Genomic DNA, 27797 nt, shown 5'->3' with positions numbered 1-27797 from the left:
TAAAAGCACATTGCAACAATTAGTTGTAGAACAAATTTCAAAGTTTGGCACAGGATACAATTCTCCAATTTTAGGTTTTTATTTCTAGCTGCTCTAAGATACTGGAGACTAAAAGAAGTATCAATTTAATGATTCCAGTTTGTTAAACCCTACCTTCTCTGTATAACTCCACCATGACCTTTGGTCTTTCTATCCCACTCTTTAGGGGTATTTAGGCTACGGTCACTCTAACTATTTCATGTTGGAAGGGGCTGTCAATAATACGGGGTAGGGAGATGGAACAAGCCGATTAGAACCACCAGATTTTAGCAGAAGCAATATGCATGAATATTTTAAGATACAATGCAATATTTGGTATGCATAAAACATACAACCTCACCTACATATATGTGTTATTTGTATACTGCTACAGGTTTTGTTGTACTAAATAGAAATTCTGGTAAATTCTATTTCACTTGATTCCCATAAAAAAAGAAAATGTATGGTGCATTTATAATTGTATACTACATTATAGAAAATATTCCTGACAGGATGGAACTGCCTTTAATGGAAACCATTCAAACATTTTCACATCTGAATGTTTGGGAGAAATTTCTAATCGTAGTTCTCCTTCATCACCCACAAACTACTTGTGCCAGGCATTAGCGGGCATTTTCACATTGTGGTAATACCTCTGGCTTTTTTATTATTATTTAGTTAATTTTTATCTTTTGAAACTGCAGTATTATTGCCACCATTTTACAATTAAGGAAACTGGAGTTCATAAAAGTTAATCACCTAAATTCACAGAGCTATACATGCCAACAATAAGAGCCCAGGTCTCTCTGGCTCCAAAGTCCACATCCTTTCCACTATTCCTTTATTTCTTAAAATGGCTCGCTCTGTAAAGTTACTGAGAGGAAATTAAATAAACATAAGAACCCATCTGTCAAAACTGTGGTATTCCTTCTAGAATAATTTATATAAAGCTTCTTTATGTCAGTAGTTAGATAGCAATATTAACCAATTATTGAAGTAATAAACCCATTACTATCAATTTTACAGAAGGACTCATGCTTCCAGTATTTATAGTAGGGAAGCACACATCCACATTATCCAAAAATCAATTTCAAATCATTAAGATGTTTGTTAAAAATAAGGCAATTCAAAATGGAATCTTGTTTTGTGCCACTCATAGTTATAATTTGACTGGGGGCAGTCACAACCCCCACTTTTGCCATTAAAGTGCAGATTTTGTGTATGAATTGGAAACCGTATAGTCAAAGGCTAGTGAAGAGTCAATAAAACTGCAATATTTTATTATTCCTTACCCCACAAGGAACATGGAGCTCTAGGAGAAGAGATGCTTTCAAGACCAACTTTAGTATCTCCTTTCCCTTCCTGCTTCTGAGTCATACTGATTGGGCCAAGTTAACTACTGGGTGTGTATTAAAAAGTCATAACCATGACCCTTTCTGTTTCCTCCTTCTGTAAGTCTAAACAAAGGGAAACCCAACCCAGCGATCATGCTCTCCTCTCATTTAAGCTCAGGCACTTTCATTCCAACAGTTCCCTGCTGTTCTAGTTTGCTAGCTGCCAGAATGCAACACACCAGAGATGGATTAGGTTTTAATAAAAGGGGATTTATTTTGTTAGTTCTCCAGAGGAAAGGCAGCTAACTTTTAGCTGAGGTTCCTTCTTACGTGGGAAGGCACAGGGCGATCTCTGCTGGCCTTCTCTTCAGGCCCCTGGGTTCCAACAACTTTCCCCGGGGTGATTCCTTCTGCATCTCTACAGACCTGGGCTGAGCTGCGAGTGCTGAGATGAGGTATGCTGAGCTGCTTGGGCTGTACTATGTTAAGTCTCTCATTTAAGCACCAGCCAATTAAATCAAACATCATTCATTGCAACAGGCACAGCTCCTAGCTGACTGAAGATGTAATCAACAACAGATGAGGTTTACATGCCATTGGCTCATGTCCACAGCAACAGAACTAGGCACCTTCACCTGGCCAAGTTGACACCTGAATCTAACTACCACACCTGCCTTTGTAGGCCAAAGTGTGGCAGCATCTAGGATTTAGGTCTGGGCTAAGGTGGAGGGAAAAAATGCCAGTCTTGGTCATGGCTCTAGCCAAGTTTCAGGAATTTGGGACACAAGTCCTATGATAACAATGTTATGTTACCTCTCTGTGACATTCCCCATCATCACCACCACCACCACCTCTATCTCCCTCAGAGATCTTGTGCAATCTATAGTAGAATTTCAGTATTCCTTGGTCTGACCAAAATACCATCTTAATTCCATCAAAACCCTTTTAAAATCTGTATAAACTCTAAGCTTGTCCTTAACATAAAATATTGGCCCAGGAATCTGAGGTCTTAAGTTTTAAAGAAGAAAATTGACATAAAGTTTACTTAAAATGATGAAGAAGAAAGATAAGGCAGAAGAGGTAAAGAAGAGTCTGAGAATAAAATATGGTGAAGAGTTACGTTCGGAGTTTGGGGAAGGAGGAAGAGGGCAATAAAAAGCAGAAGGAGAAGAAGAAGAGGGGAGGAGGAGAATAGGAGAACTTTCCTCTAAGTCTTTTCAAGACTTGATAGCTCAGTTTTCCCTTTATTTGGGGGAGGGGGGTGCTTTTTTAAGAAAAAAACATTTTACTTTTAAATAATTTCAAACCTATGTGACTGTTGAAAAAATAATACAAAACCCATACAGAAAACTCCAACAAACCCCCACCCAGATATCCAGATTCACAAACTTTTAACATTTTGCCACATTTGCCACATCATTCTATCTGTCCATCCATCTAGCTAGCAAGCTCACTAGCTGCCTATTCATCTATCTGTTTTCTAAATGTTTGGGAGTAGGTGCTACATCCTGCTCCTTGAACACTTAACACTTCAGTGTATTTTTTTCATGGCTATTCTCATTTTTTTTTATTTCTGCATTTTATTATGAAACTTTTCTAACATACAGCAAAGTTGAAAGAGTTTTACACTAAATACTTATATATTCACCATCTAGGCTTTACCACCAATATTTTGCCATGCTTTCTTTTTCACAATTATTTATTTTTATTTATTTATTTTTTTGGAGCGGGGAGGTACATGGGCCAGGAATTGAACCCGGGTCTCCCACATAGCAGGTGAGAATTCTACCACTGAACTACCCATCCACCCCTCACTTGCTTTTTATTTTATTTATTTATTTTATTGTGAAAAATAACATATATACAAAAAAGCAATAAATTTCAAAGCATACTACAACAATTCATTACACAGCAGATTTCAGAGCTTGGTATGGGTTACAGTTTCCCAATTTTAGGTTTTTCCTTCTAGTTGCTCCAAGACACCGGAGACTAAAAGAAATATCAATATAATGATTCAGCAGTCATACTCATTTGTTAAATCCTATATTCTCTGTTATAACTCAGTCTTCTCCTTTGACCTTTCTCCCACTCTTGAGGGGCATTTGGGCTATGCACATTCTAACTTTTTCGTGTTGGAAGGGGTTGTCGATAATATAGGAGAGGGGGATGGAGCTAGTTGACATTCTGGAGAGGCTGGCCCCTCTGGGTTTCAGGACTTATCTGGCCTAGGAACCCATCTGAAGTTATAGGTTTTGGGAAAGTAATCTTATTGCATGGAACCTTTGTAGAATCTCAGATAGAGCCCAAGGTGTTCTTTAAGGATAGCAGGAATGGTTTTGGTTGTGGTTTGGCAAACCATGATAAAAAGCAATATCTAGCCAAAGCTTGCGTAAGAGTAGCCTCTCGGCTCTATTTGAACTCTCTTAGTCACTGATACCTTATCTGTTACAATTCTTTTCCCCCCTTTGGTCAGGAAAACATTGAATCTTTCTATCCAGGGGCATTTACTTAAATCTTCCTCTCCTTCTTCATCTTCTTTTTTGGTACATGGGCCAAAATGGGACCCACATGGTAGCTGAGCATTCTACCATGGCACCACCAGAGCAGCCTCACGTATTTTTCCTAAGAACAAGAATATTGGCTTCTGTAACCACTTGTCATTTGGAGCTTTGTACTCCACAAAAACATGTTCTTAAACTTAATCCATGCCCGTAGGTGTGAACCCTTGTACATAGGACCTTTTGATGAGGTTCCTACAGATAAGATATGGCCCAGAATAGGTCTTAATCCTGTTACTGAAGACCATATTGGGAAGGCCATGGAGAAAATAAAACCCACAGGAGGAGCAGCCAGAAGCTGAAAGTCAAGTGAATCTGGAAGAGAAGGCAAAGGCCAGGAGAGGCTGCTGTGTGCCTTGCCATGTGGAGGAGCCCAGAGCCAAGGATATCCAGCAGCCAGCCCCAGAATGCTGGGCTTCAGGAAAGAAGCATCACCTTGATGATGCCTTTCTTTGACTTCTCCTAAACTCAAAACTGTGAGCCAATAAATTCTCATCATTTAAGCCAACCCACTGTATGGTCTTTGCTTTAGCAACAAGTATACTAAAACACCACCTTAAATTAAGTACATTTATCAAGTTCAAGAAATTTAACATGATATATAGCTTACAGTCTATATTCCAATTTTTTATAAATAAAATAAAGGTGCTCTGGGGCATTTTCTCCTCCATTATTAGACCCAGCCCAGTATCATGCATTGCATTTAATTGTTATTGTCTCTTTTGATTCTCTCTCTCTTTCTCTCTCTTTCAATTGTGGAAACATATATACAACATAAAATTTCCCATCTCAATCACTCCCTGGAATGCAATTCAGTGAGATTAATCACATTCACAAGGTTGTGAATGACAACCACCCAAACAGAAACCCCACACCTCGTTATTTCATATAGGTCAAATCATACACTCTCTGACCCTTTGTATCTGACTTCCGTCACACAACATGATGCCTTCAAGATTCATCCATGTTATCTCAAGTATCAGAACTTCATTCTTCCTTACAGCTGAATAATATTCCATTGTATGTAAACCCTACATTTTCTTTATCCATTCATCCATTGATGGACACCAGCATTGCTTCTAACTTTTGACTATTGTGAATAATGCTGCTATGAACATTGGTGTACAAATATCTGCTCAAGTTGTGCTTTCAATTCTTTGGGGGATATATCCAAAAGTGAGATTGTCAAGTCATATGGTAATTATAAGCTCATTTTTTAAATAAAAAAGATGTATTTTATTATTTTATTTTTTTACAATATATTTTTGTAAATATATTCCGTATCAGTTCAAAGAGGAGTTCCTCATTCAGTTTTTTTTTGGGGGGGAGGTGGGATGGGGTGCATAGTCTGGAAATCAAACCCGGGTCTCCCGAGTGGAAGGTGGGCATTCTAACCACTGAACTACCTGTGCACCCCGTCATTCATTTTTTAATGCAATTTTTTTTGAGATATGGTCACACACCACACAATCCATCCAAAGTATGCAATCGATGGCTCACAGCATCATCACACAGTTGTGCATTCATCACCATAATCAATTTTAGAACATTTTCAGTACTCTAAAAAAGAAATAAAAATAAAAAGGAAAGCCCCAAATATCAGATACCCTTTATCTCCCCCATTATTGACCCCTAGGCTTGATGTGGTATATTTGTTACTGTTGATGAAAGAATATTAAGCTATTACTGCTAACTGTAGTCCATAGTTTGCAATAGGTATATTTTCCCCATATGCCACTCTATCATTAACTCCTTGTAACAGTGTCATACATTTGTTCTAGTTCATAAAATAAGCTTTTTATGTTTGTGCAGTTAATCACATTTATCATCCACTGCAAGATTCACTGTTATTCATTCCTGTGTTTTAACCTCCAGCTTTTCTTCTAGTGACATACATGATGCTAAACTTCCCCTTTCCACCACATTCACACACAATGCAGCACTGTTAATTATACTCACAATAGAGTGTTACCATCACCTCTATCCATTTCCTAGTGATTAAGTTCGACCTAGTTAAAAGGTCTGCACATATTAAACAATCACTCCCATTCTCTAGTCTCATTCTATCTCTTGGTAACCTATATTCAGATTTTATGGATATAAGTTTATATGTAATTATTTCATATTAATGAGATCATACAATATTTGTTCTTTTGTGCCCCATTTATCTCACTCAACATAATATTGTCAAGGTTCATCCATGTTGTCAAGTGCTTCAAGACTTCATTACTTCTTACTGCTGAATAATATTCCATGGTGTGTATTTACCACATTTTATTTATCCATTCATCAGTTGATGGACACTTGAGTTGTTTCTATCTTTTGGCAATTGTGAATAACAATAACAATCCGCCATGAACATCAATGTGCAAATGTCTGTCCATGTCCGTGCTTTCAGATCTTCCAGATATATTCTGAATAACAGGATTGCTGGATCAGAAGGCAACTCTATATTTAGTTTCTGAGGAGCAGCCAAACCATCCTCCACAGCAGTTGTGCCACTTTACATTTGCCCAGCAGTGAATAAGTGTTCCTGTTTCTCCACACCCCTCCAATACTTGCAATTTCCTGTTAGTTTATAGTGGCTATTCTAATAGGTGTGAAATGATACCTCATCGTGGTTTTGATTTGCATTTCACCGATAGCTGGTGAAGCTGAACATCTTTTCATGTGCTTTTTGGCCATTTGTATTTCCTCTTTGGAAAGCTGTCTATTCGTGTCTTTTTAATTGGGTTGTCTTTTTATTGTTGAGTTGTAGGATTTCTTTATATATTCTGGATATCAAACCCTTTTCAGATGTGCGGTTTTCAAATATTTCCCCATTGAGTTGGCTGCCTTTTCACCCTTTTGACAAAGTCCTTTGAAGCACAGAAATATTCCACTTTGAGGAGGTCCTATTTATCTATTTTTTCTTCCATTGCTTCTAAGCTCATTTATTTTTATCACTGAATAATATTCCATTTTGGGGAGGTACCACAGTTTGCTTATCCATTCAGCTATTGAAGAATACCATGAGTGCTTCCAATTTTTGCAATTATGAATAAAGCTCCTTTAAACATTCATGGAGATGTTTTCATGTGGATGTAAAAGTTTCCAACTCATTTGGGTAAATACCTAAGACTGTGAGTGCTGGATTATATGATAAGACTATGTCTAGCGTTGAAAGAAACTGCAAAATTGTCTTCTAAAGTGGCTGTACCATTTTGCATTCCCATCAGCAATGAGTGAGAACTCCTTTTGCTCCACATCTTAGTCAACATTCTGTGTCGTCAGCGTTTGGGTTTTTGGTCATTGTATAGGTATGTCGTGACATGTCATTGTTGTTTCAATTTGTAATTCCCTAATGGCGTCATGTTGAGCATCATTTCATATGGACATTTGTGATATTTATATCTTCTTTGATGAGGTCTTTGTTCAGATCTTTTGTCCATTTTGTAATTGTCTGTTTTCTTATTGTTGAGTTATAGGGGTTCTTTGTACATTTTGGATATCAGTCCTTTATCAAATATATGTTTTGAAAATATTTCTTCACTGTCTGGAGCTTGTCTTTTCATTCTCTTAACAGTGTCTTTCACAGAGCAGAAGTTTTTACTTTTAAATGACGTCCAATTTAAATCAATTTTTTTCTTTCAAGGATTGTGCTTTTGGCGTCATTTTTTAAGCATTTTCACCAAACCTACTGTCACTTAGATTTTCTCCTATGTTTTCTTACAAAAGTTTTATTTTTCACATTTAGGCACATGATCTGTTTTTGAGCTAATTTTTGTGTAAGGTGTAAGGTCTGAGTCTAAATTTTTTTCATGTGGATGCCCAGCTGTTCCAGCACTATTTGTTGAAAATGCTATCTTTTCTCCATTAAATTGCCTTTGCTCTTTTGTCAAAGATAATTTGACAATACTTGTGTGGCTCTATTTATGGGCTCTTTATTCTGTTCTATTGATCAATTTGTCTATTCTTTCACCACTAACACACTGTTTTGATTACTGTAACTTTATAAAGTTGGGTAATGTCAGTCCTCTGACTTTGTTCTAGTGAGTTGGCTATTATGACTCTTTTGCCTTTCCATATAAACTTTAGAATTAATGTGTTGATATTCACGAAATGGCTTGGTTGGATTTTGATTCAGATTGCATTGAATGTACATGTCAAATCTGGAAGAACTACCATCTTAGCAATATTGAGTCTTCCTATCCATGAACATGAAATATCTCTCCATTCATCTAGATGTTCATATTTTGTTATATTTATGCTTAAATATTTCTTTTTTTTTCAGCCATGATTTAAATATAGTGTTTTAAATCTCAAATTCCAGTTGTTCATTGCTGAATATATAGGAAAGCAATTAACATCTGTCTATCAATCTCATATCCTGCAACTTTATACTTATTAGTTCCAGGAATTTTTGTTGATTCTTTAGGATTTTCTACTTAAACAATCATGGCATCTGCAAACAGAGATCATTTTTCTTCTTTCCCAATCTGTATACCTTTTATTTTATTTTCTTGCCTTATTGCATTATCTAGGACTTCCAATTTGATGTTGAATGAGAGTGGTGAGAAGAGACATCCTTGCCTTCTTCCCAAAATAAAGGGAAAAGCATGTAGTTTCTAACCATTAACTATTATATTAGTTATAGGTTTTTTAACAGATGTTCTCTATTAAGTTAGGAAGTTCACCTCTATTCCTAGTTTTCTGAACATTTTTATCACAAAAAGATATTGACTTGTGACTGACACTCCCTTTATCCAGCATATGGACAGATGAGTAAGAAAATAAAGACAATATGCAATTAAGTAATTGGAGTATGGGGGTGTGTTAGTTTGCAAGCTGATGGAATGCAATATACCAAAACTGGAATGGCTTTTACAAAAGGGAGATTAATATGTTACAAATTTGTCATTCTAAGACAATGCAAATGCCCAATTAAAGGCACCAATAAGAAGTTACCTTAATTCAAGGAAGGTCCATGGGTTAGGAACACCTTTGTCAGCTGGGTAATCACATGGCTGGCATCTGCCTCTCCAGGTTCTGGCTTGCTTAACATCTCATGATGACATACCTCCTGGACTCCTAGCATCTCCAAACGTCCATATCTCTGTTCTCCATGTGTCCTCATCTGTGTCAGCTCTGCTATGAAGTTCTATCGGCTCTGAGGCCTCTATCATTTATCTCGTTTCTGTCATCTCTGTTGTTTTCTGGCTCTCTCTCCAAAATGTTTCATCTTTTAAAGGATTCCAGTAAGCTAATCAATACTCACCTGGAATGGGTGGAGTCATATCTCCATCTAATCAAAGTTAAGACCCACAATTGGATGTGTCACATCTGCCTGGAGAAAAACTAATCAAAAGATTCCAATTTACAGTATTGAATCAGGACTAAAAGAAACTGCTGCTCCCACAAGATTGGATCTGGAATAAAACATGGCTTTTCTGGGGTACATGATAGATTTGAACTAACACATTCCCCTCTCTGGACCCCGAAAAAGACATATTTTTTCCATGTATAAAATACATTCACTCCATCAAAATATCACAAAGGCCTTAAACCATTTCAGTTTAACTAACAAACAAAGTGGGCATGGTGGTAGGGGTGGAGGTTATGCATGGGCTCAGCAACATGGACTTCCCCTCACTAAGGCCAATCTAGCTATGGCCGCTGCTGAATGCCAATCTGCCAGTAGCAGAGACTGTCACTCAGTCCCCAGTATGGCACCATTCCCCAAGGTGATCAGCCTGTTACCTGGTGACAGGTTGATTACATTGGACCACTTTCATAATGGAAGGGGCAGAGATTTGGTCTAACTGGAATAGACACATACTCCAGATATAGGTTTGCATTCCCTGCATGCAATGCTTCTGCAGAAACCACCACCCACAGACTTACAGAATGCCTTATCCACCCTCATGGTATACCACACAGCATTGCTCCTGATCAAGGAACCCACTTCGCAGCAAATGAAATGCAAAAATGGGCACATGCTCATGGAATTATCTGGTCTTAACATGTTCCCCACCATCCAGAGGCAGCTGGGTTGATAGAATGGTAGAATGGCCTTTGAAGACCCAATTACATTGCCAACTAGGTGGCAATATCTTGCAATGTTCTCCAAAAGGCTGTGTGTGATCTGAATTGGCATCCACTCTGTGGTACTGTTTCTCCCATAGCCAGGATTCATGGGCCCTGGAATCAAAGGGTACACATGGAAGTGGCACCGCTCACTATAACCCCTAGTGATCCACTAGGAAAATTTTTGCTTCCTGTCCCTAAAATCTTAAGCTCTGTTGGTCTACAGATCTTAGTTCCAAAAGGAGGATTTCTCCTTCCAGGAGACACAACAATGGTTCCATTGAACTGGAAAGACTGCCACCTGGCCACTTTGGGCCTCTCATGCCACTGAATCAACAGGCATACAAGGGGATTACTGTTCTATCTGGGGTGATTAATCCTGACTCTCAAGGGGAAATTACACAATGGAGGTAAAGAAGAGTTTTCCTGGAATACAGGAGACCCTCTAGGACATCTCTTAGTGCTACCACACCCTGTGATTAAAGTCACTGGAAAGCTGCAACAACCCAATCCAGGCAGGACTATCAATGGCCCAGAAACTTCAGGAATGAAGGTCTGAGTCACCCCACCCAGCGAAAAATGATGAGCAGCTCAAGTGCTTGCTGAGGGCAAAGGGAGCAGGAAATGGGTAGTGGAAGAAGGTCGTGAGAAATATGAACTATGACCTCATGGCCAGTTACGAAAGCAAGAGTTGTGATTGTATGAATATTTCCTCCGTGTTTGCTATGAATATGTTTACATTTGTGCATAAGCAAATATCTTGTTTTCCTTTTATCATATGACGTAAGTTGTATTGTTCATGTTGTAATATTCAAGTTATAGGATATGAAGTGTAAGAGTGAATGCTACCTGAGGACTTGCACCCTGTTCGGGAGAGATGTAGTGCATTTCCGGTTGTATGTAGGACAGTTGAGGATTGCTAGGCAGAACGCCTGTTATTGTGTTTTATTTGGAAATTAAACATGTTTTGTGGCGGGCCAGGAGCAATCAATCAGGCCCAAGCAAGAGCAATTAATCAGGCCCAAGCAGCGAAAGACCTCACAACATTGGGGCGGAACGTCCCCAAGAGTTAAACAATAACCAATGTTAGGAAACTGAGAGAACGGGATGTTTTGGCAACAGCTAACGACATTTTTCTGCTTCTATGATATGCTTGCTTGCTAGCAACTGCAAAGCCACAACATAATTTTAGCCTTTATAAGCACACCTTGAAAACCTCTAGGGGCTGCTCTCTGAATCTTCCTTCTTGGAAGTTTCTGACACAGTCACCGGCCGGCTAATAAAGACTCCAAATTGGCTTGCAGTTTTAAATTATGTGGCCTCTCTTTTGGTGCGCCCCACAGCAGTTTCAAGGTGAAGTGGAAAATGGGTAGATGGTTAGATTCAGAGGTCAGCTTAGCCAAATATTTATGCCCAGTTGTCTGTTCAGGCAAGCACTGGCCTGACCATTACTGCAAGGATATTTTGTGGCTGGCTGATTAAATCATCAGTCAGTTGATTGCAACTGTGGCTGATTACATCTGAGATCAACCGAAGTATGTCTCTCACAACGATATAATTCAATCAGTATGATTCAATCAGTTGGAAGCGTTTAAGGAAGAAGAGAGACTCTTTCACTGCTTCTTTGGTCAGCAAGCCTCTCTTGTGGAGTTCATCCAGACCCTTCACCAGAGTGCCAGGCACAGCTTCGCAGCCTGCCCTACAGATTTTGGATTCTTCATTTCCATGGTTGCCAAAGACGTCTTTATAAATCTCTTATTTACATACCTCTCCGGTTGTTTCTGTTTCTCTAGAGAACACTGACTAACACAGGCAGTATGGGATGTTTGGGGTGTGTTCTTTTTTACATTTATTTTGATTTTTATTCTTATCTTTCTTGTTTTTAGAGTAGTAAAAATGTTCAAAAATCAAAAGAAAAGGCATGGAGTTTGTCAAATGCTTTTTCTGCACTTATTGATGTGATCGTATGATTTTTCTTCTTTAACCTGTTGTTATGGACTACATTAATTGAATTTCTAATGCTGAACCAACCTTGCATACTCAGACTAAATCTCACTTGTCTGTGGTTTATTACTCTTTTTATACATTGTTAGATTCAGCTTTTAATATTTAGTTGAAGATTTTTGGATCTTTGTTCATTACAGATATTTGTCTGTAATTTCCTTTTTTTGTAATGTCTTGTAAGGTAATGCTGGCCTCAGAGAATGAGTTAGGAAGTGTTCCCTCTGCTTCTATTTTCTGGAAGAGATTGTGGAGAATTGGTGTCATTTCTTCCTTAAAAATATGATAAAACTCACAAGTGAAATCATCTGGACCAGTGTTTTCTGTTTAGAAAGGTTAATTATGGATTCAATTTCTTTAATAGATACAGGCCTATTCAGATTACCAGTCGCCCCTGTGTAAGTTTTAGTAGACTGTGTCTTTTGAGGAATTGGTCCATTTCATCTCAGTTATCAAAATTGAGGGCATAGAGTTGTCCATAATATTCCTTTATAGCCCTTTAAAATCCATGCAATCAGTAGTGATGGCCCCATTTGGGGTCCATGAGGAAGGCTGCCAGCACCGGCTGCCAGCACCCCCACGTGGCTGTGGGGGCTGTCTGTGGAGGAGGGGTGGCCTGCGGGGGGAGGCAGAGCTGAGAGTGAGGAGGGACTTGACATATGACCACGACGGAGCAGCCCCATACGGGTGAGAAGGGCATGGCAGCAGAAAGGGGATACTGGCTATGTACAAGGAATCAGTCAAATGGGTAAATGTATTAAGAATAAAGGAAGTTCGCTTTCTCATTGTTGGAAAAAGGAGCTACAGATATCAAAAGGGAAAAACCTAGACTAAGTCCTCTGGTGCTTATTGGAATTGGAATTACTAGTGTGAACTCAGGTTTTTATATACATACGTAGGTATATAACTAATTACAGAGGTGCATGTACCTCTGTCCACGGAGAGGGCTTGGGAGTAGCAATACTCCGATATTAATTAGCACATCTACCATAAGATTGGTGGCTTCTAAATACCATTTTCCACTGAAAGGAACCAGGGTTCCTTGGAGAAATGTGCCACACACACACAAAAAAAAAAAAAAATCAAGGAAGGGCCTAATGAATAATGGAAACATGTCAAAAGGATACAGAATCCAGCTTGATTGGGCTTCTACTAGCTAAATCAGTAATGATTTGAGCATCATAATAAATAATGATAGTGACAACCCCTTGAATAAAGTAGAAACCATGAGTCCATACAGATACTATTAATTAATTAATCAAAAGTTTAATGGGATATTTACACAGTATCAAAGTACCTCCCCACAACACACTTATTAATTACAAAGAGTAAATGAGAAACTTTACAGAAGAGAAGCCTGGAGAACCTGACTTAATCAACTGACCAAAGTGAACATCATCAGTGATGAGCCAAACTGCAGTGGTGTGCCCCATGACGGGATGTGCCCAGGAGAGCTCAGCACCACTTCTGTGACCCTCCTGCAGAAGCTGCATACCAGGAGTCTAATCACGAGGAGACATCATGCAAACCCAGATGGAGGAGCGTTTTACAAAATAGTTGGCCGGTCATCTTCCCATGCCATGAAAGTCAAGGAAAGACTGAGGAACTGCTCCAAACTAAAGAAGTCAAAAGAGACACAACAGCTAAACGCAACCCTCAATTCTGAACTGGATCCTTTTGCTACAAAAGAATTATTGGGGCAATAAGCAAAACAAATAATCTGAGAATTAAATGGCAGTAATGTATCAATAGTTTCTGAAATCGATGATTGTATCATGGTTATGTATGGAAATGTCTTTGTAGGAAATAAGTAGGAAATGCTTGTCCTTTGACAAGCATTTGCCAAACTTAAAGCTTTTGGAGATAATAAGTTTAAATAGGATTCTGATTTGACGAACAGGCACTGAAATAGAACATACCAACTTGTGTGGGAGGTGGAGGGGCAGGAGTAAAGAGAGGCTTTCAAGTTTTGCTTTAGTATTAGGTTGATCCATGTTGCCTAAAAGTATATTCATTAGTTTATTCAAGGGGCTTTTCCATTTCTGTTGTTGTGTCAGCTTCCTGATAATGTCCCTGTAAAATCAAGAACATCTAGAGCTTAGAATCATATTTACTCAAACACGGAGTGGTTATACCAGAGTTTGTTTCTTCAGTGATCTCTCGATAAATGTTATAGAAGAAGACTCCCTCTCGCAGACAATTTAAGCTGAAAGCCTCAAAACACATTTCAGATGAAAATTTAGATGAAGTTTCAAAAGACCATCAGCAAGAAATTGCTTACAGAATTCTAGAATCCCTTGGCAGTATAGCACAGAGGGTAAAAGGTAGGCTGTTCAGACACGTAAGTCTGAGTCTCAGCTTTACCAGTTACTCACAATGTGTCCTTGAACGAGGTACTTCGTCTCTCTCATGTTGAGTTGGCATTGCCGAGGTCCAGCTTTCTTTTGCCAAAGCAAAATGAACCGGACATGCCCATCTCCAGTTGATTCTGATACAGCTGGTCCCTCTCCCCGACAATGCCTCAAGTTTTAGGGAGCCTATACTTCTCCTGAGCTAGAACCCAGCAACTCTTCTTTTATTGGTCATTGGATCAACTGCTGTAAACTTCAGGAGGTTATTTTATCTACCAATAAAAGCACGCTCTTAAGTTGTGGAGCCTGAAATTTTTTTTTTTTAATTCAATGAACTCCTCAAGTAGAAGCTAAATTTAAAATGAAGTCAATTTCACGTTAAAAGGCCAATCCAAGCTAAGTATGAGGAAGAATAGAGTAGAAGACTAGAGTACAAATCTATTTGTGGTACACACACACACAACACACACGCACACACAGAACAGGCACTGAAATAGAACACACCAAATTGTGTGAGAGGTAGAGGGGCAGGAGTGAAGGGAGGCTCTCAAGTTTTGCTTTAGCGTTAGGTTGAACCCTATAAAACTGCCAACTGTAAGTCAAAAATAGATATCAGCTATTTCAGATCATTTTAATCTTGTGTAATGAGAAAGATATTACTAAAGAAAACTAGTGAATCATGTGATCACAACAAAAGAACAGATACCTCCTTTTCCAAAATTAGGCACATGAGCCTGTTTACTGCCCCCAAACTTTAACCTCCCTTTCTCCTTGATAACTTGAGGCTCTCACCCCTTCTGTCCAGGGACTTGAAGGGGCAGAGAGCAGATTTTGGGCACATCTTCCTAAATCTTGGGCCCCAGAATACTTGCTGTAGTTGTGTGAGATCATGAAAGGAGATTTGGAGTCAGATCCTCTGAAAGATAAAATGTTGCCGCTTTGAGCAAGACTGAGTTTCAGTCTTCTCCTATGTCAAAATAGAGATAAAATATTAACTCCACGTGGTTATTCAGGAAGATTAAGTGACATGGGTGTGGGTGTGTGTGTGTGTGGGTGTGTGTGGGTGTGTGTGTGTGTGTGTGTGCAGTAGCCCCATGCCTGGCACAAAGGAAAAATTCAATAACCTATTTTCCTGCGTTATGGTAAAATTTTCTAGACCAGCCTAAGAGTGTTGGCAGCTTTCATTGCTCTCTTGGCAAAACAGAGATCAGTTCGGCACCAAGCCACGGGAGCCCACACAGATCCAAATCCACCTACGGACACTGGTCACAAGTTGGCCTTTGAACTTTAATGCAAGAATGGGCAGGAACGGTCTCCTGCCACATCACGATCTTTCAAGGCCGAGCGTAGGGCCCCTTTCTCTCTAAATGATGTCACGATGATCTGATAGCACTTTTAGATTAGATGAATGTATAGTCTCTTTCCAAGCACACAGGAAGATCGATGCTGCCCGTTACACTGATGATGATAGGGCTTTATTAAGAAAAACCAGGGGGAAGCCTTGAAAAACTAGAGGTCTCGGTATCAGATGATGGCAGAAATACAGCGTTAGCATCCGGTTAGCTCCCTTCCTATCCAGCCCTGGGCCTCAATGGGTCCCCATGGATCTGGGCTCCAGCTTGAGTCTGAGCCAAATTCTCCCTACAATGTAGGCAGGTTGGGGCAGCGATGGAGCAAGTGTTCCCAAATGCTTGTGTGGTTCAGAAGATTTTTCAAATAATGAAGCTACCTAAGGCTCTCTCCAAACCTCTTCAATCAAACTCTCTTGAGGAGGGACCCAGGAATCTGTCATTTTAAATGATCTCCCACAAGTGATTCTTTTGCAGCCAGACTGACACCATTTGGGTCCAAAAGACAGAGGGATGGGTCCCCTAAATCTATTTATGTGAAAGTCGTACAGGGAGTTTTCTAAAGAAAATAATTTTGTTTATCTCACCTAGGGGATGAGGAAAGCGAGAGTCAAACTGAATATACTTCAGTTTAGACATAAAGATATTCAGGTTTGGGAACGTACTGTTTTGAGTAAAAGCCTCAAGATAAATAAACATTTTGGATTTCTTGGTAGATGCCAGTCACAAGAATACTTAGTGTTAACACTTCCTTGTACAAAGGAGTCATTGAGAAAATTAGAAATGAGCCTCCCTTCTAATAAGTGAGGCTTAAGAGCAACCTGACTGCTGAGAATTAGCCTCCACCCCTAAAGTGGCAATCTTGGGAGAAATGACCCAATGGGTATCGGAAAATAGAGAGAGACCAGAGAGGAAGAGAGAGAATAAACAAAGAATTTGCTCTGGCCTCTGGTCAGAGCTGCTGAGGTTGGCATTCTAGGGCCTTCTTGAGAGATGATGCACTGCCCGATCCTTCCAGAAAGGAGCTTCAGCACAGCCAGGACGGTATCCAGGAGGAGACATAAGGAGAGCGTCCTCAGCCAGCCAGGAAACCCCTGGACCTTAGACTGTCTTACCCAGAGCCAAGGTCTGGAGAGATCGAGAAGCAGCACCTCTGCTGGAAGAGTCCGGCTCCTATGGACCAAAGCCACAACTAAAGTATTTCAGCCGCCAAAATGGGACTGTGAGCCCAGTCCCAGGCTGGTCTGTAAGCTGAGGTCACTCATGCTGGGGAGTTGAGGCAAAGGTCGCTTTCCGTCACCCTAAGCAGTTGACTGCTGTGGGCTGGGATCACTGTGCTGCCCCACCCCAGGGCACCAGGTTTAGCGCCTGAGGTTTGCTGGATGGGGTCTGTCTCAGAAGCATCCCTGTGTTTCAAGGGTCTTGGCTTTGGGTTTTTGAGGAGGTGACTTTGTAGGCTCAGATGAAGCCAAGCCAAGGACTCTCTCCCATCCCCATCCTCGCCATCAGTGCTCCACAGAGCAGGGGTGCACCCAACGGCAACACAGGAGGTGATTACGGAGAGTGGGGGGAGGGGCGGTTTTTTAACCATTTTTAACGTGCCTAAGAAGAAATAATTGGCACCCCTAATCCAGATTTCATGAATTATATTGCTAAGGATGAAGTTAAAGCAGGTATTTAATTGCTAAAATGACTCAGGTTTAAGAAAAATATTAAGTCAATAATGATGCTGGTGGTTTGGGGAGGAGGCAAAAAATCAATAAGTAGTTGGAAAAACACAGCTCTAGATTCAATGTTGGAGTATCAGCCAAGCACCAGGCCAGCCTGGAAGAGAGGGAGATGCCTCCTAGGAAAGCACTCGGCCACAAGGAGGAAAGGGATGCAGGATGGGGGAGGGGGGACCTGCCCCTCCCATTTCCTTCTAGCCACAACCTTATCCTGAGGCCCTGGCTGAAGAGATGCAAAAAAAAAAAAGAACAAGTAAAAATGCAAACAGCTTTCCCAGCTCTGGACCTCTCCTTTCTCTTCATTGGTTTACTTTTCAATGAATCTTTTTAGTTTGTAAAGAAATAAATTAAGGTGTAAAAAAAATTTAAGCAGTCTTGTCAATAATCATCAGGTATTACTTTTGTAACCAAACATTAATCTTTTTTTAGACCTGAAAGTGCTATTTCACGAAACTTCTTGTGGGACATTGCAAGCGTGAGCTTCAGCAGATGCTGGCAGCAGACCCTGGGTATCAACTGTCTGCAGCTGGGGTAAGGGGCTTCGCCTGCCCTCAGCAGGTAAAACACCATGGCACACACAGCACTAGGAGACAAGGCTGCGTTGAGGCAGAGAAGAGGAACAGTCTCTGCCAAGGGGTGGCTAGGAGGCTGGTTCAGACAGCTCCAGAACCATATGGGAGTAACATGTAGGGAAGCTCTAACTCCTGTTGGCGCCATCTTAATATTTTTAATTTATATTTTTGGAAGTGTTTTATAATGGACATCAATATGTGAGTGGAGAATGAGCATAATATATAAATGTATAAATATCAGAGTGCATGCTCAGAATTGTTGACCGAGAAGCGACATCCTCAAAAAAGCTCAGCGAGATACATCCCAGAGTCATTTGGGCAGAAGATAAAAAAGAATTTGCAAGGGCCCCTTGAGAGACTAGGGAAAAATGTGGAAATATTAAACTTCTCCACCCAGGGAAGACCTGATATTCTCACAAGCAGTGGGGGCTATCAGTTTAATAGGCCAAGCCTTGGGTCTTGGAGTTTGTCCCTATGAAACCTACTCCTGTACAAGAGAATCTAAGCCTACTTATAATTATGACACCCCCAGAGAACTTCTTTTGTTGCTCAGATGTGGCCTCTCTCTCTAAGCCAACTTGGCAGGTGAACTCACTGCCCTCCCTGCTATGTGGGACATGACTCCCAGGGATGAGCCTGGAGACTCCATGACCAAAAGGGGGAAGAGAGAAAATGAGACAACATAAAGTGTCAGTGGCTGAGAGATTTCAAATAGAATCGAGAGGTCATTCTGGAGATTATTCTTTTGCATAATATAGATATCCCTTTCAGTTTTGGTGTACTGGAGTAGGTAGAGGGAAATGGCTGAAACTCTGCTGAGCTGTAATCTAGTACACTTGATTCCTAAAGATGAATATGACTATGTAACTTTTACAGTGTGACCGTGTAATCGTGAAAACCTTGTGACTGACACTCTCTTTATCCAGTGTATGGACAGATGAGCAAAAAAATAAAGAAAAAAATAAATAATAGGATCGAATGGGGGTATGGGATATTTTAGGTGTTCTTTTTTTACTTTCATTTTTATTTTCTTGTTATTATTGTTTTTGGTGGAATGGAAATGTTCAAAAATGTATTGTGCTGATGAATGCACAACTATATGATGATACTGTGAACTACTGATTGTATACTTCAGATGATTATATAGTATGTAAATATATTTCAATAAAATTGCCTTAAAAAATAAGCTTGGTGATTGTAATTCGACGCTACACATGAACTGAACCTGTCTCAGATCACTGTCAACACTTCCTTGACATAAACCCTACCTTGCTTCTAGATGCTGGATGAGAAGCGGCATATTGGGGAGTTGTTGGAAGGACCTGTGCCACTGAAATCAAACCATGCCAGGTTATAGTGGGGGCTCGGTGGGACCCGAAGGGCTCAGGTGACTGGGGAGGAATGGGTGTAAGGAGGCTTTGGAAAGTTTCTTGAGAGTAGTAGATGGAGCACAGGGCTTGAAGTCAGAGGAGCATTCGTTGGAGCATCAGCTCTAGCATGCATCAGTTATACAATCTTGGGTGGGCCACTCTGAGCTTCAGCTCATCTTCTGTAAAATGAAAAGGCTAGTGAGCGTATCTATCTCATGGTGTGGTTGTGAGGCTCACGCGAGATCATGGAAAAGCAAAAGGGCTTCAGAGGATTATAAAGCATCTCAAATGTTAGTGATTGTTTATCCTTCACCCAGGCACGGGGTTGCCCCAAGGCCTGCAAGGAGGGGTGCTGCAGAGTCCAGCTGGGGAACCAAGGCCGAGGCCTCTGTTCAAGGGGGCCAGAAGCTGGGGCCAACACCATGCACAGCCCAGGTGTCTCAGGACTTCTGCACCTGCTGGGGAAGTTCAAAGGCAGCTTTCAACCTTTGACTTTTCTTGTTGATCTCTGCCAGACCATGGGCAGGAGGGTGGGGCACGGAAATAGCTGACGTGCACACCGTGGCAGGCACTCATTCTGAGCACCCCGGGATCCTCCTGCCTCAAACCCTCTCTTTCACCCAAGCATCCTTGGACCCCACCCCTTGCTTCCTTGCCACAAGCACTGACTGATTGATGCATGTTGCAGAAAACAGGATAAACCAAGGTTTGGGGTTTTCCTGGATCAGGCCTAGAAGCCATCTAGAAACATCTTAATACTTGGGTGTTTTCTCTCTTTCTCTCTTTCTCTCTTCCCCTCCTGTAGCCCCAGGCACCCCAGACCAGAGGCTCCCAAACTTCTGTGCAGCCTTTGGAGGAAATGGCCCCATGGCCTCCCCCAATCCATTCCTACTCCACCCACTTCCTCTGGTCACTGCAAAAGAACTTCTGACTCATACCTGTTCTGTTTCTGATTCTGGTCACTTTGTGAAGCAGAAGAAAGAAAAAGAAGGACTGTGGTCTGGACCATCGTGGGATGGGTGAGGGAGGTAGAGGCTGGGCCATCTCTGCCTGAGTCTAGTGCCGAGAGAGAACCAGTGAAGGTCATTTCTGCTGATGGCACAAGCAACAGAGAAACTATCCTTCCCACAAGGGTCCAGGTAATGTTATGCCTTTCACTGCTTTCTGTGGACTCATAGGGAAGATTGGCATCCTGAAAACCACATGGGAGCTTTTCACGGACAGAGCCACTCATCCCTGGGTTCCCACAGGCCAGCTCAGTGCCTGACACCTTCAGACGCCGTGAGGACAAGGCCATGCCAATTCGCCTCTGTCCTCCTGGTGTGGACGCAGTGACTACCCCAGCCGAGTGCTCCGTAACTACTTCTCTGATCAAAGGCTGCTGGAATTGGCAGCCACCCCTCTCCTACCCTTGCCCTCCCCAGACTGAACACAGGCATAGGCTCGCCCAGCAGATCTGGCAGATCTGTGCTGAGTCTGAGAGATCCGTGCACCAGTGGCAGCCCAAACTCACAGATCTACCCGGACGAGAGCTCTCTCCCGCCAGCCCAGGATAGGGCGTAAAGGTGAGAACTCTTTCTGCAGCACAGGCGGGCAGGATCACAAAGGCTGTCGGTTCCAACCCCCCTGCAGAAAGGAAGACGACCCAAACCAGCCGTGCCACCTGCGGCTGCACCTCTAGGGCGAATCGTTTGCCTGCGCAGGTGCCCCGGAGCGTGATCTCAGCTTTAAATGGTCGCCTGCTCTAGATCTGCCGGTCCAGAGCTGGTGTCGGGCCATTAATAAGAGGCCGCAAGGGGAGGCAGCGAGAGCACCCGGGTGGGGGGGTGGGGGGGTGGGGGTGAAGTCCCACCACGTGGGCTGGGTCCTGACTGCCAGGTGTCCTCAGACCCACCACACACCTTCCCTTATTACCTGCTTCCCTGAGATGTGGTGAGAATGAAAGAGAGGTGTGAAAACACTTGGCAAACGGGGAAATACGCCACACCTGTGGGTTCTTTAAGGCAGTCACCTGAGTTGTTGGTGGGCCCCAAAGGCACCCCCTTGAACAATGGGGAGACACTATTTGCCTAGACTCAACATAAGCAGGGATCCCACACCCCCTGCCTCCCTCCAGGAAAAACACCAGACTCTGGTTTTCTGAGTCCAGTCCCTGACAGCTGCTAGGAGTCCAGGGGACCCAAGTGGGTTAGGGAACGGAGGCCTAGGAGAGAAGTAGTTTGCTTCTCAGAACGTGCCCAGAGGGTCCCCTGCAGGGAGCTGCTGGGGGCAGGCAGGAGACCTAAAACGAAGCAGGAGAGATGGGAAAAGTCTGTCTTCTATGCAGAGGTGGATTTACCATGAAGTAAAGGGCTTATGCTCGGGCCCCTCACTTGCATGAGCCCTTCCGAGGGCCTGTACCTAATTCTGTGTTTATAATTATATATTCTTATTCTAAGAAAACCTCCAGCCCTGTATGAGCTTCAGGCCCTGGGTCGTCCCAGGCTCCCATGTCCTCTCCATCCCAGCACCCAGCACCGTCTCCCACGCCTCTTGTCTGGGTATGCTCCTATCTAGCAGTCTCCACACCTTGGCTCACAACGTTCCCCTTACCTGGACAGCCTTTCCTCTAACTTTTCTGCCTGTCATACTCCTACCCATCCTTCAATACCCACATCAAATACTACCAACAATAGGAGGACCTTTCCCCCAACTCTCAGGCAGAATAAACACACCCTCCTAGGTGCCACCCACTGCACTCAGCACATCTTGTCACAGCTCAGATAGCCCTGCACAGGAACTGCAGCTTTGAGGCTTATCTGATTCTGAATCTGCAGAGCCTACTAGGTCTGGGCTGCCCCTCGCAGGTGCCGAGCAAATGTTTCTTTTTTTTTTTCGGGGTGGGGGGGGTTGCGCACATGATCTGAGAGTGGAATCTGGGTCTCCCGCGTGGAAGGCTAGCACTCTACCCACGCACCCTGCGGGCAAATGTTTCTTGAATGAATGAACAAATGAACAAATGAGCAAATGATCTTAGCACCGGAATAATACAAAACCTGGATTCAGTCCTGCAGTCTTTGCTCTCACCCTGCATCCATGGCCTTCAGGATACGTTATTCAACGCCTCGGTAAAGAAGAACCCCATTTCTGGTGCATGAGTGCCGCCTAGTGTTCAAAGCCTTCACCTGCATCTTCTGTAAGAACTAGAGGCTCCCTCGGTGCCCAGGGCTGCCCAGCCTCTGCTCTATCCCCGCAGCCTCACTCCCGCCGTGCCACACACACACTGCCTTCACTGCCCCCGCCTCACCACCCCTCTTCCCAGGCCTCGAGTCTAACTATGGGCTTTGGGTGGCTGGAGCAGTGTTGTAATTGTGTTTGACCATGATGCCTTCCAGTGGGGCCTGCCCTCTCTGGTGCCTCCCACCCCCGCCCCAGCCCTGTCAATGTATCCAGCTCTTTCGCTCACTTCCCCCTGCATCCTGGGGGAGTCAGAGACCCAGCTCTATCCAGTCATTCACATCCTCCTTTTCTCACCTTTTCACTGCCTGCCTACAAACACCACCTAATAGTTGCCTCTTCTAGGAAGTTCTCCTTGATCATTTAGTCATTCAGTGATCATGGACCGTTGATTTACCAAACAATCTGGGCATATGGAAATAAAAGATACAGTCCCAGACTTCTGGTAGGGAAGGCAGAGGCATTTAGGTGTTGTCACAGGGATGAGCAAAAAGTTCTGAGAAGTCAGCCTGGGGCTTCGGGCACACTGGGCACCAGCACATGGACCAGATTTTTGGGGGGTGGGGGAGAGGCAAGGAGGTGTCAAGGAGGAGCCCCTGGGTCAGGTGGCATCTGAGAGTGGTAAAGGAGGAGTAAGGACTCTGTGGCTAAGCAGAGGAGGGAAGTGATGGAGGCAGGTGCCAGCGGCTGAAGGTGGAGGACAAGAGAGATGGGCAGGGAAGGTCCGGCGGACTGGCAGAGGCTCTGAGTATGGAGTGGGGGTGAGGGCAGGTCCTGGGGTCACGCTAGCCTCCATGGAAGGGTAATGGTGAGGAGCAGGGGTGGGGTAAGGAGGACGTTTAGGCAGCCTTCAGGTCATCCTGGAGAGAGGACGAGACCCTGAGTACGGGCAGGGCCCTCGGGAGAGAAGAAATGTCCGGGGACATCCAGGGGTGTCTGGAGACAGCAGGGCAGGTGGCTGTGCCCATGGGGACATGGGAGGAGGCAGTTCTGTTTCACCCTGGGGGTCTGAGGTACCCACCGGACACCCAAAAGCGCAGTAGAGTGGTAGATTTCAGGGTTCTCTGAACTGGAAAACTTAACTTGGGAGATACCAGCTGACAGGTGTTGGTATGCCCTTGGAGTGGGTGAAATTACCAGAGAGAGAATATAAGCAAGAAGCAGAGAGGTCTTCAGGAGAGCCCCATGGAACGCTGGCAGACAGGGGAGAGGAAATGGGGAAGATCTGGCCAGAAGAAAGGGCAGGCGTGGTAGGAGAGCCGTTCAAGGAGGAGGGTGCGGTGAACGCAGCAAAACCGCAGAGAAGTCACGCGGCGTCACTGCAAACCGTTTGCCGTGGGTGGCGACACAGAGCTCGCTGGTGGCCTTGGTCAAAGCAGTTGTTTTGATGGAATGAGGGGATCAGACCTCCATGGGTTCTAGAGTGATGAAGATTGAAGGAGGTGGTGGAAAACAGAGCAAAATGGAAAGACCACACCGTTCCAAGAGAGGTGGAGGTGGCTGGGGCTGAACGCTGTCCCCCAGCTGAGCCCTGAAGGGAGAGACGAGATCTCGTTAGAGCGAGCGCAGGGTGTAGGGGAGGAAATGTACTGGAAAGAAGGGAGACTTGGACTCGTCTGCATCTGAGGAAAGGGGGACACTGAAGATAGAGAAGGAGCTGCAAACCAGCGCTCCCTTTCTTAAGGAGAAGGAAAGAATGAAATTCAGAAGGCTGGCAGGGGTGAACAACAAATTCCCACTGAAGCAAGGAAATGAGGGGCGCTTTGGATCTAGGTTGGTCTGTAGGACAAGGAGAGGCAAAAAATTGAAGGTGTCCCAGCCGGAGGCTCTCTACTTCTCTGTGTTGTGGGTTTCGGTATTTGTGGAGAGTATCGGTGGAGGGGAGAGATAACTTGAGAAGAGACCCCAAAATTGACATAGCCATGGTGGTGAGTGACAGAGAGTTTCCCAGGACCCCTAAATGATTGCCAGGGGATGGGAGGAACTCAGCTGAGGGTGGCCAGTGACGGGTGGCTGTGGACTCGCCCGCTTGGCTGCAGGACTTCTCAGCATGCCAGGGGAGGAGTGGGGACAGGTGGCTGGCTTGCTCCCAGGCTGGATTCCACTGGCCAGGCGTGGCAGATGGAGGCATCCATAAGAGAGAGGTACATTGAAAAGGCAGGCCACAGGGCTGGGCTGGACAGAGGGGAGCATAAGGCCAGGAAGGTATTGAGGGAGTGAGAGGAACTGGAGCGGGCAGGACCCTGAAATCCTTCTGAGGCTGAAGAGCAGGTGTAATGAAGTGAGGGGCTGGAGAGGCTGGACAGGTGGGAGAGAAGGACAGGAGAACAGAGAAGGGGAGGTGGAGTTCTGTGATGCCCAGAGGACACAAAACTGGGGAGAGACCAGAGGGGTGGCTGGAGGCATGCCTCCATGAAGGTGTGATTAGGGGGTTAGTCATTGAATCACCCATTAAAGCCACCCAGGATTCGGGGAGGGGAGAAAGACCAGGGGCCAGATGCTAGAATCTTCACTGAAAGAGGAGAGTGACCAGGTCAGCAATCTGGAAGGCTCAAGACCTAAAGGTGGAGGGTCTTATTTTGTGTGAATTGGATGGCTGTGTTCAGGCAGTGAAATGAGAAGAACACCGACCTACCAACATACTGTCCGGCGTGGGGCACGGAAGACCGAACAGCTTCTCGGTGCCAAGGAAAAGGAACACTGGGTTGAGGTTTAGGAAGGGAGATGGCGTGGGGCTTGCAGAGAGGTGCAGGGCACGTAGGGAAGCTTGTTTCCCTGGAATGGAAGCTCCAGAGGGGCCTGAGGAGAGGGTAAGAAGCTCTTCTAAGAAGTATGGAGAGGAGAGCCTGGAGATGAGAGAGGCGGCAGGGGACTGCCTGTGGTCAGCGGTCAGCCTTGGATGACAGTGACGGGAGGCCTGGGGGGAGCTAGTCAGGACTCTCACTGACCTTAGTCCATTTCAGCACCAAATAAGGGCCCTGGGGACAGAAGGCTGGGAACGGTGATCAAAGGGTGCCCTCTTTCCACAGTTTATTTTATACATGTATATAATTTTTATTGACATACAGTCCATACACGGTATACAATCAATGGCTCACAAAATCTTTACATAGTTGTGTATTCATCACCATGATCATTTCTAGTGTTTCCATCACTCTAGAAAAAGAAATAAAAAGAAAAAACTCATATATCCCATACCCCTTACCCCTCCCTCCCATTGACCACTAGTGTTTCAATCTACCCAATTTATTTTGCTCCTTAGCCCCCTTTTTATTTATCTTTTATCCATATTTTTTTACTCATCTGTCTGTACCCTGGATAAAAGAAGCATCAGACACAAGGTTTTCACAATCACACGGTCACATTGTAAAAGTCCTATCTCTATACACTCACCTTCAAGAATCAAGGCTCCTAGAACACAACTCCACAGTTTCAGGTTCCATGGGGTTCTAATCGGAATGTGGGTGGGATGTGATTGTCACACCCCCTCCCCCAAGAAACCCCAGCCTAGCCCACGGGACCTGTCAGCTTCCTGGACCCCACACTTCAAGTACAAAGACTTGAGACCCAGGTGCCCGGGGCCCCCCAGTCTTTCTGCAAAGACCAGCCGTGGCCCCCTGGATTATCCACTCAAGGGAACTGATTCCTGGCCATTCACCAAATCCTCAATTGCCCAGAATGCTGATTCTCTCGACCCTCCCCCACCCAGTACAACACAGTCTCATACACGCTAACGTCCTCGGCACCCCCTCTCCGCACCCTCTGCTCCCAGCAGTCTGGATGGGGAGAGGCTACCCCTACGGAGGCTAACACTAGTGAAAGCGAAGATACAATGAGCATTCACTCGGCCAGGTGCCCAAGGCTGACCAGTCAGTGCTCCCAGCACCGAGACCTGAAGCAGCTACATTTTAAAGCCATGACCTCCAAGCACAGAGATCCATTTGTGCGGAAGCCATGTGCATTGAAACCTACGGTCCACTGAGGCCCAAAGTCACTCCTACGTCCCTTTTCCCAGTAATTCTCCATAATGTCTCCTTCACGGCACAACTTTTGTGCAATTAAACCTGAAGAGCTTACAAATAATCACATTCATCTTCAGTTGATCCAAGCCTATAATGTGATACCTGGCCCCAGGGGTAAGGTAGCCATAGGCAGGAGATTAAATCTTATCAGAGCTATGACCTATCTGTGAATTAGTCCTACCTAATTAGAACAAGTTTTGTCATAGTCTAGAAAGTCGGGGCAGCCCCAGTCTGGGGACTTCCCTGGGGCCGTTACATTGGAAGCCAGGACAACAGTTTCCCTGCGGCTGCAGCCACCTGCCTGGGCATACTCCAGGATGCTCACCTCTGGGCTTCCTCTGCAGACCCCAGGATGGTCCCTTTTCCTGGCCCCATCCCTCCTTCCAGTTAGGCTTCTTTCCTCCTAGGCCAAGATGAGGTTCAATGTTCCCCCAGGGCCAGGCTGGGGCACAGGAACTACCGCTAGAAATGGACCCAAGCTGGGAAGGTGCAGGCTGTTACCTGGTGCGACTGGGACAGCTGTGGACTGGGGCTGGCAGGCAGCGTGGCATGGGTGCAAGGGAAAGTAACAGACCTCAGGACGGGGCACCCAAATAGTGAGTGAGAGGCAAGGGCCAGAGACACAGTGGGCCGATTCCTGCAACAAGGACTTGGAATAGGACTGAACAGAAGCCCCCTTGTAAGAACCTGAGAAAACTCAGCACTTAAGGAAACTTAGGAGTGGGTGACTCTCTATTCAAACAGGAGCGGCACAGGTGGGGGAACCGAGAGCCCAGACCTAGGGCATTGAGTCCATCCCACCTCCTACACTGCTCTGGGACTGACCTGCCTGGAAGCTTCAGATGCTGAGAGAAGAAACTGGGTGCGAGGCAACCTTCTCAGGAGAGACGGCAGTTCCCAAGGGCCTCCCCCGCCCCCTTCCTATCCCCTGTGCTTTTGAGACTTTGCTGGTCACCACAGAGAAGCAGCAGAGATGTCAACATAGCACAAGTGGGTAAGCACAGATTTAACGGAAATGTTAGCAGAGCGTCCTGGCATGGCCCGGGTGATTCCTCTGTCCCACCTCAGAGCTCTGACTCCCTGCACCAGGCTGGTTCTCTTCCGGAGAGGAGGGTCCCTCCCAGCTCCCAGCTCCTCCACCTTGTGTTTTGGCCAGGCTGGTGCTTCTGGATACAGCCTCAGTCCACGCACCCCACCCAGGGTTAGGATCCAC

The 27797-nt window shown here is 44.2% G+C and overlaps 1 protein-coding gene across 1 annotated transcript in view; it reads right to left on the bottom strand.

Annotated features, from left to right (window-relative positions):
- SMIM35 (small integral membrane protein 35) overlaps nucleotides 1–26959 on the bottom strand; it is a 44506-nt gene extending 17547 nt beyond the window's left edge. Inside the window, exons 1-2 of the mRNA XM_077114692.1 lie at nucleotides 26910–26959; nucleotides 25956–26011 (exon numbers count right to left, since the gene is read on the bottom strand). Of these exons, the coding sequence (XP_076970807.1) occupies nucleotides 25956–26011; nucleotides 26910–26959 (106 nt within the window). The remainder of the gene's footprint in view (nucleotides 1–25955; nucleotides 26012–26909) is intronic.
- Nucleotides 26960–27797: the final 838 nt, after the last annotated feature.

This window comes from Tamandua tetradactyla, chromosome 8 (assembly GCF_023851605.1).
Source record: "Tamandua tetradactyla isolate mTamTet1 chromosome 8, mTamTet1.pri, whole genome shotgun sequence".
Classification (NCBI taxonomy): domain Eukaryota; kingdom Metazoa; phylum Chordata; class Mammalia; order Pilosa; family Myrmecophagidae; genus Tamandua; species Tamandua tetradactyla.
Note: the sequence above shows the minus strand (reverse complement) of the source record. Positions and strands in the feature narration are given on the sequence as shown.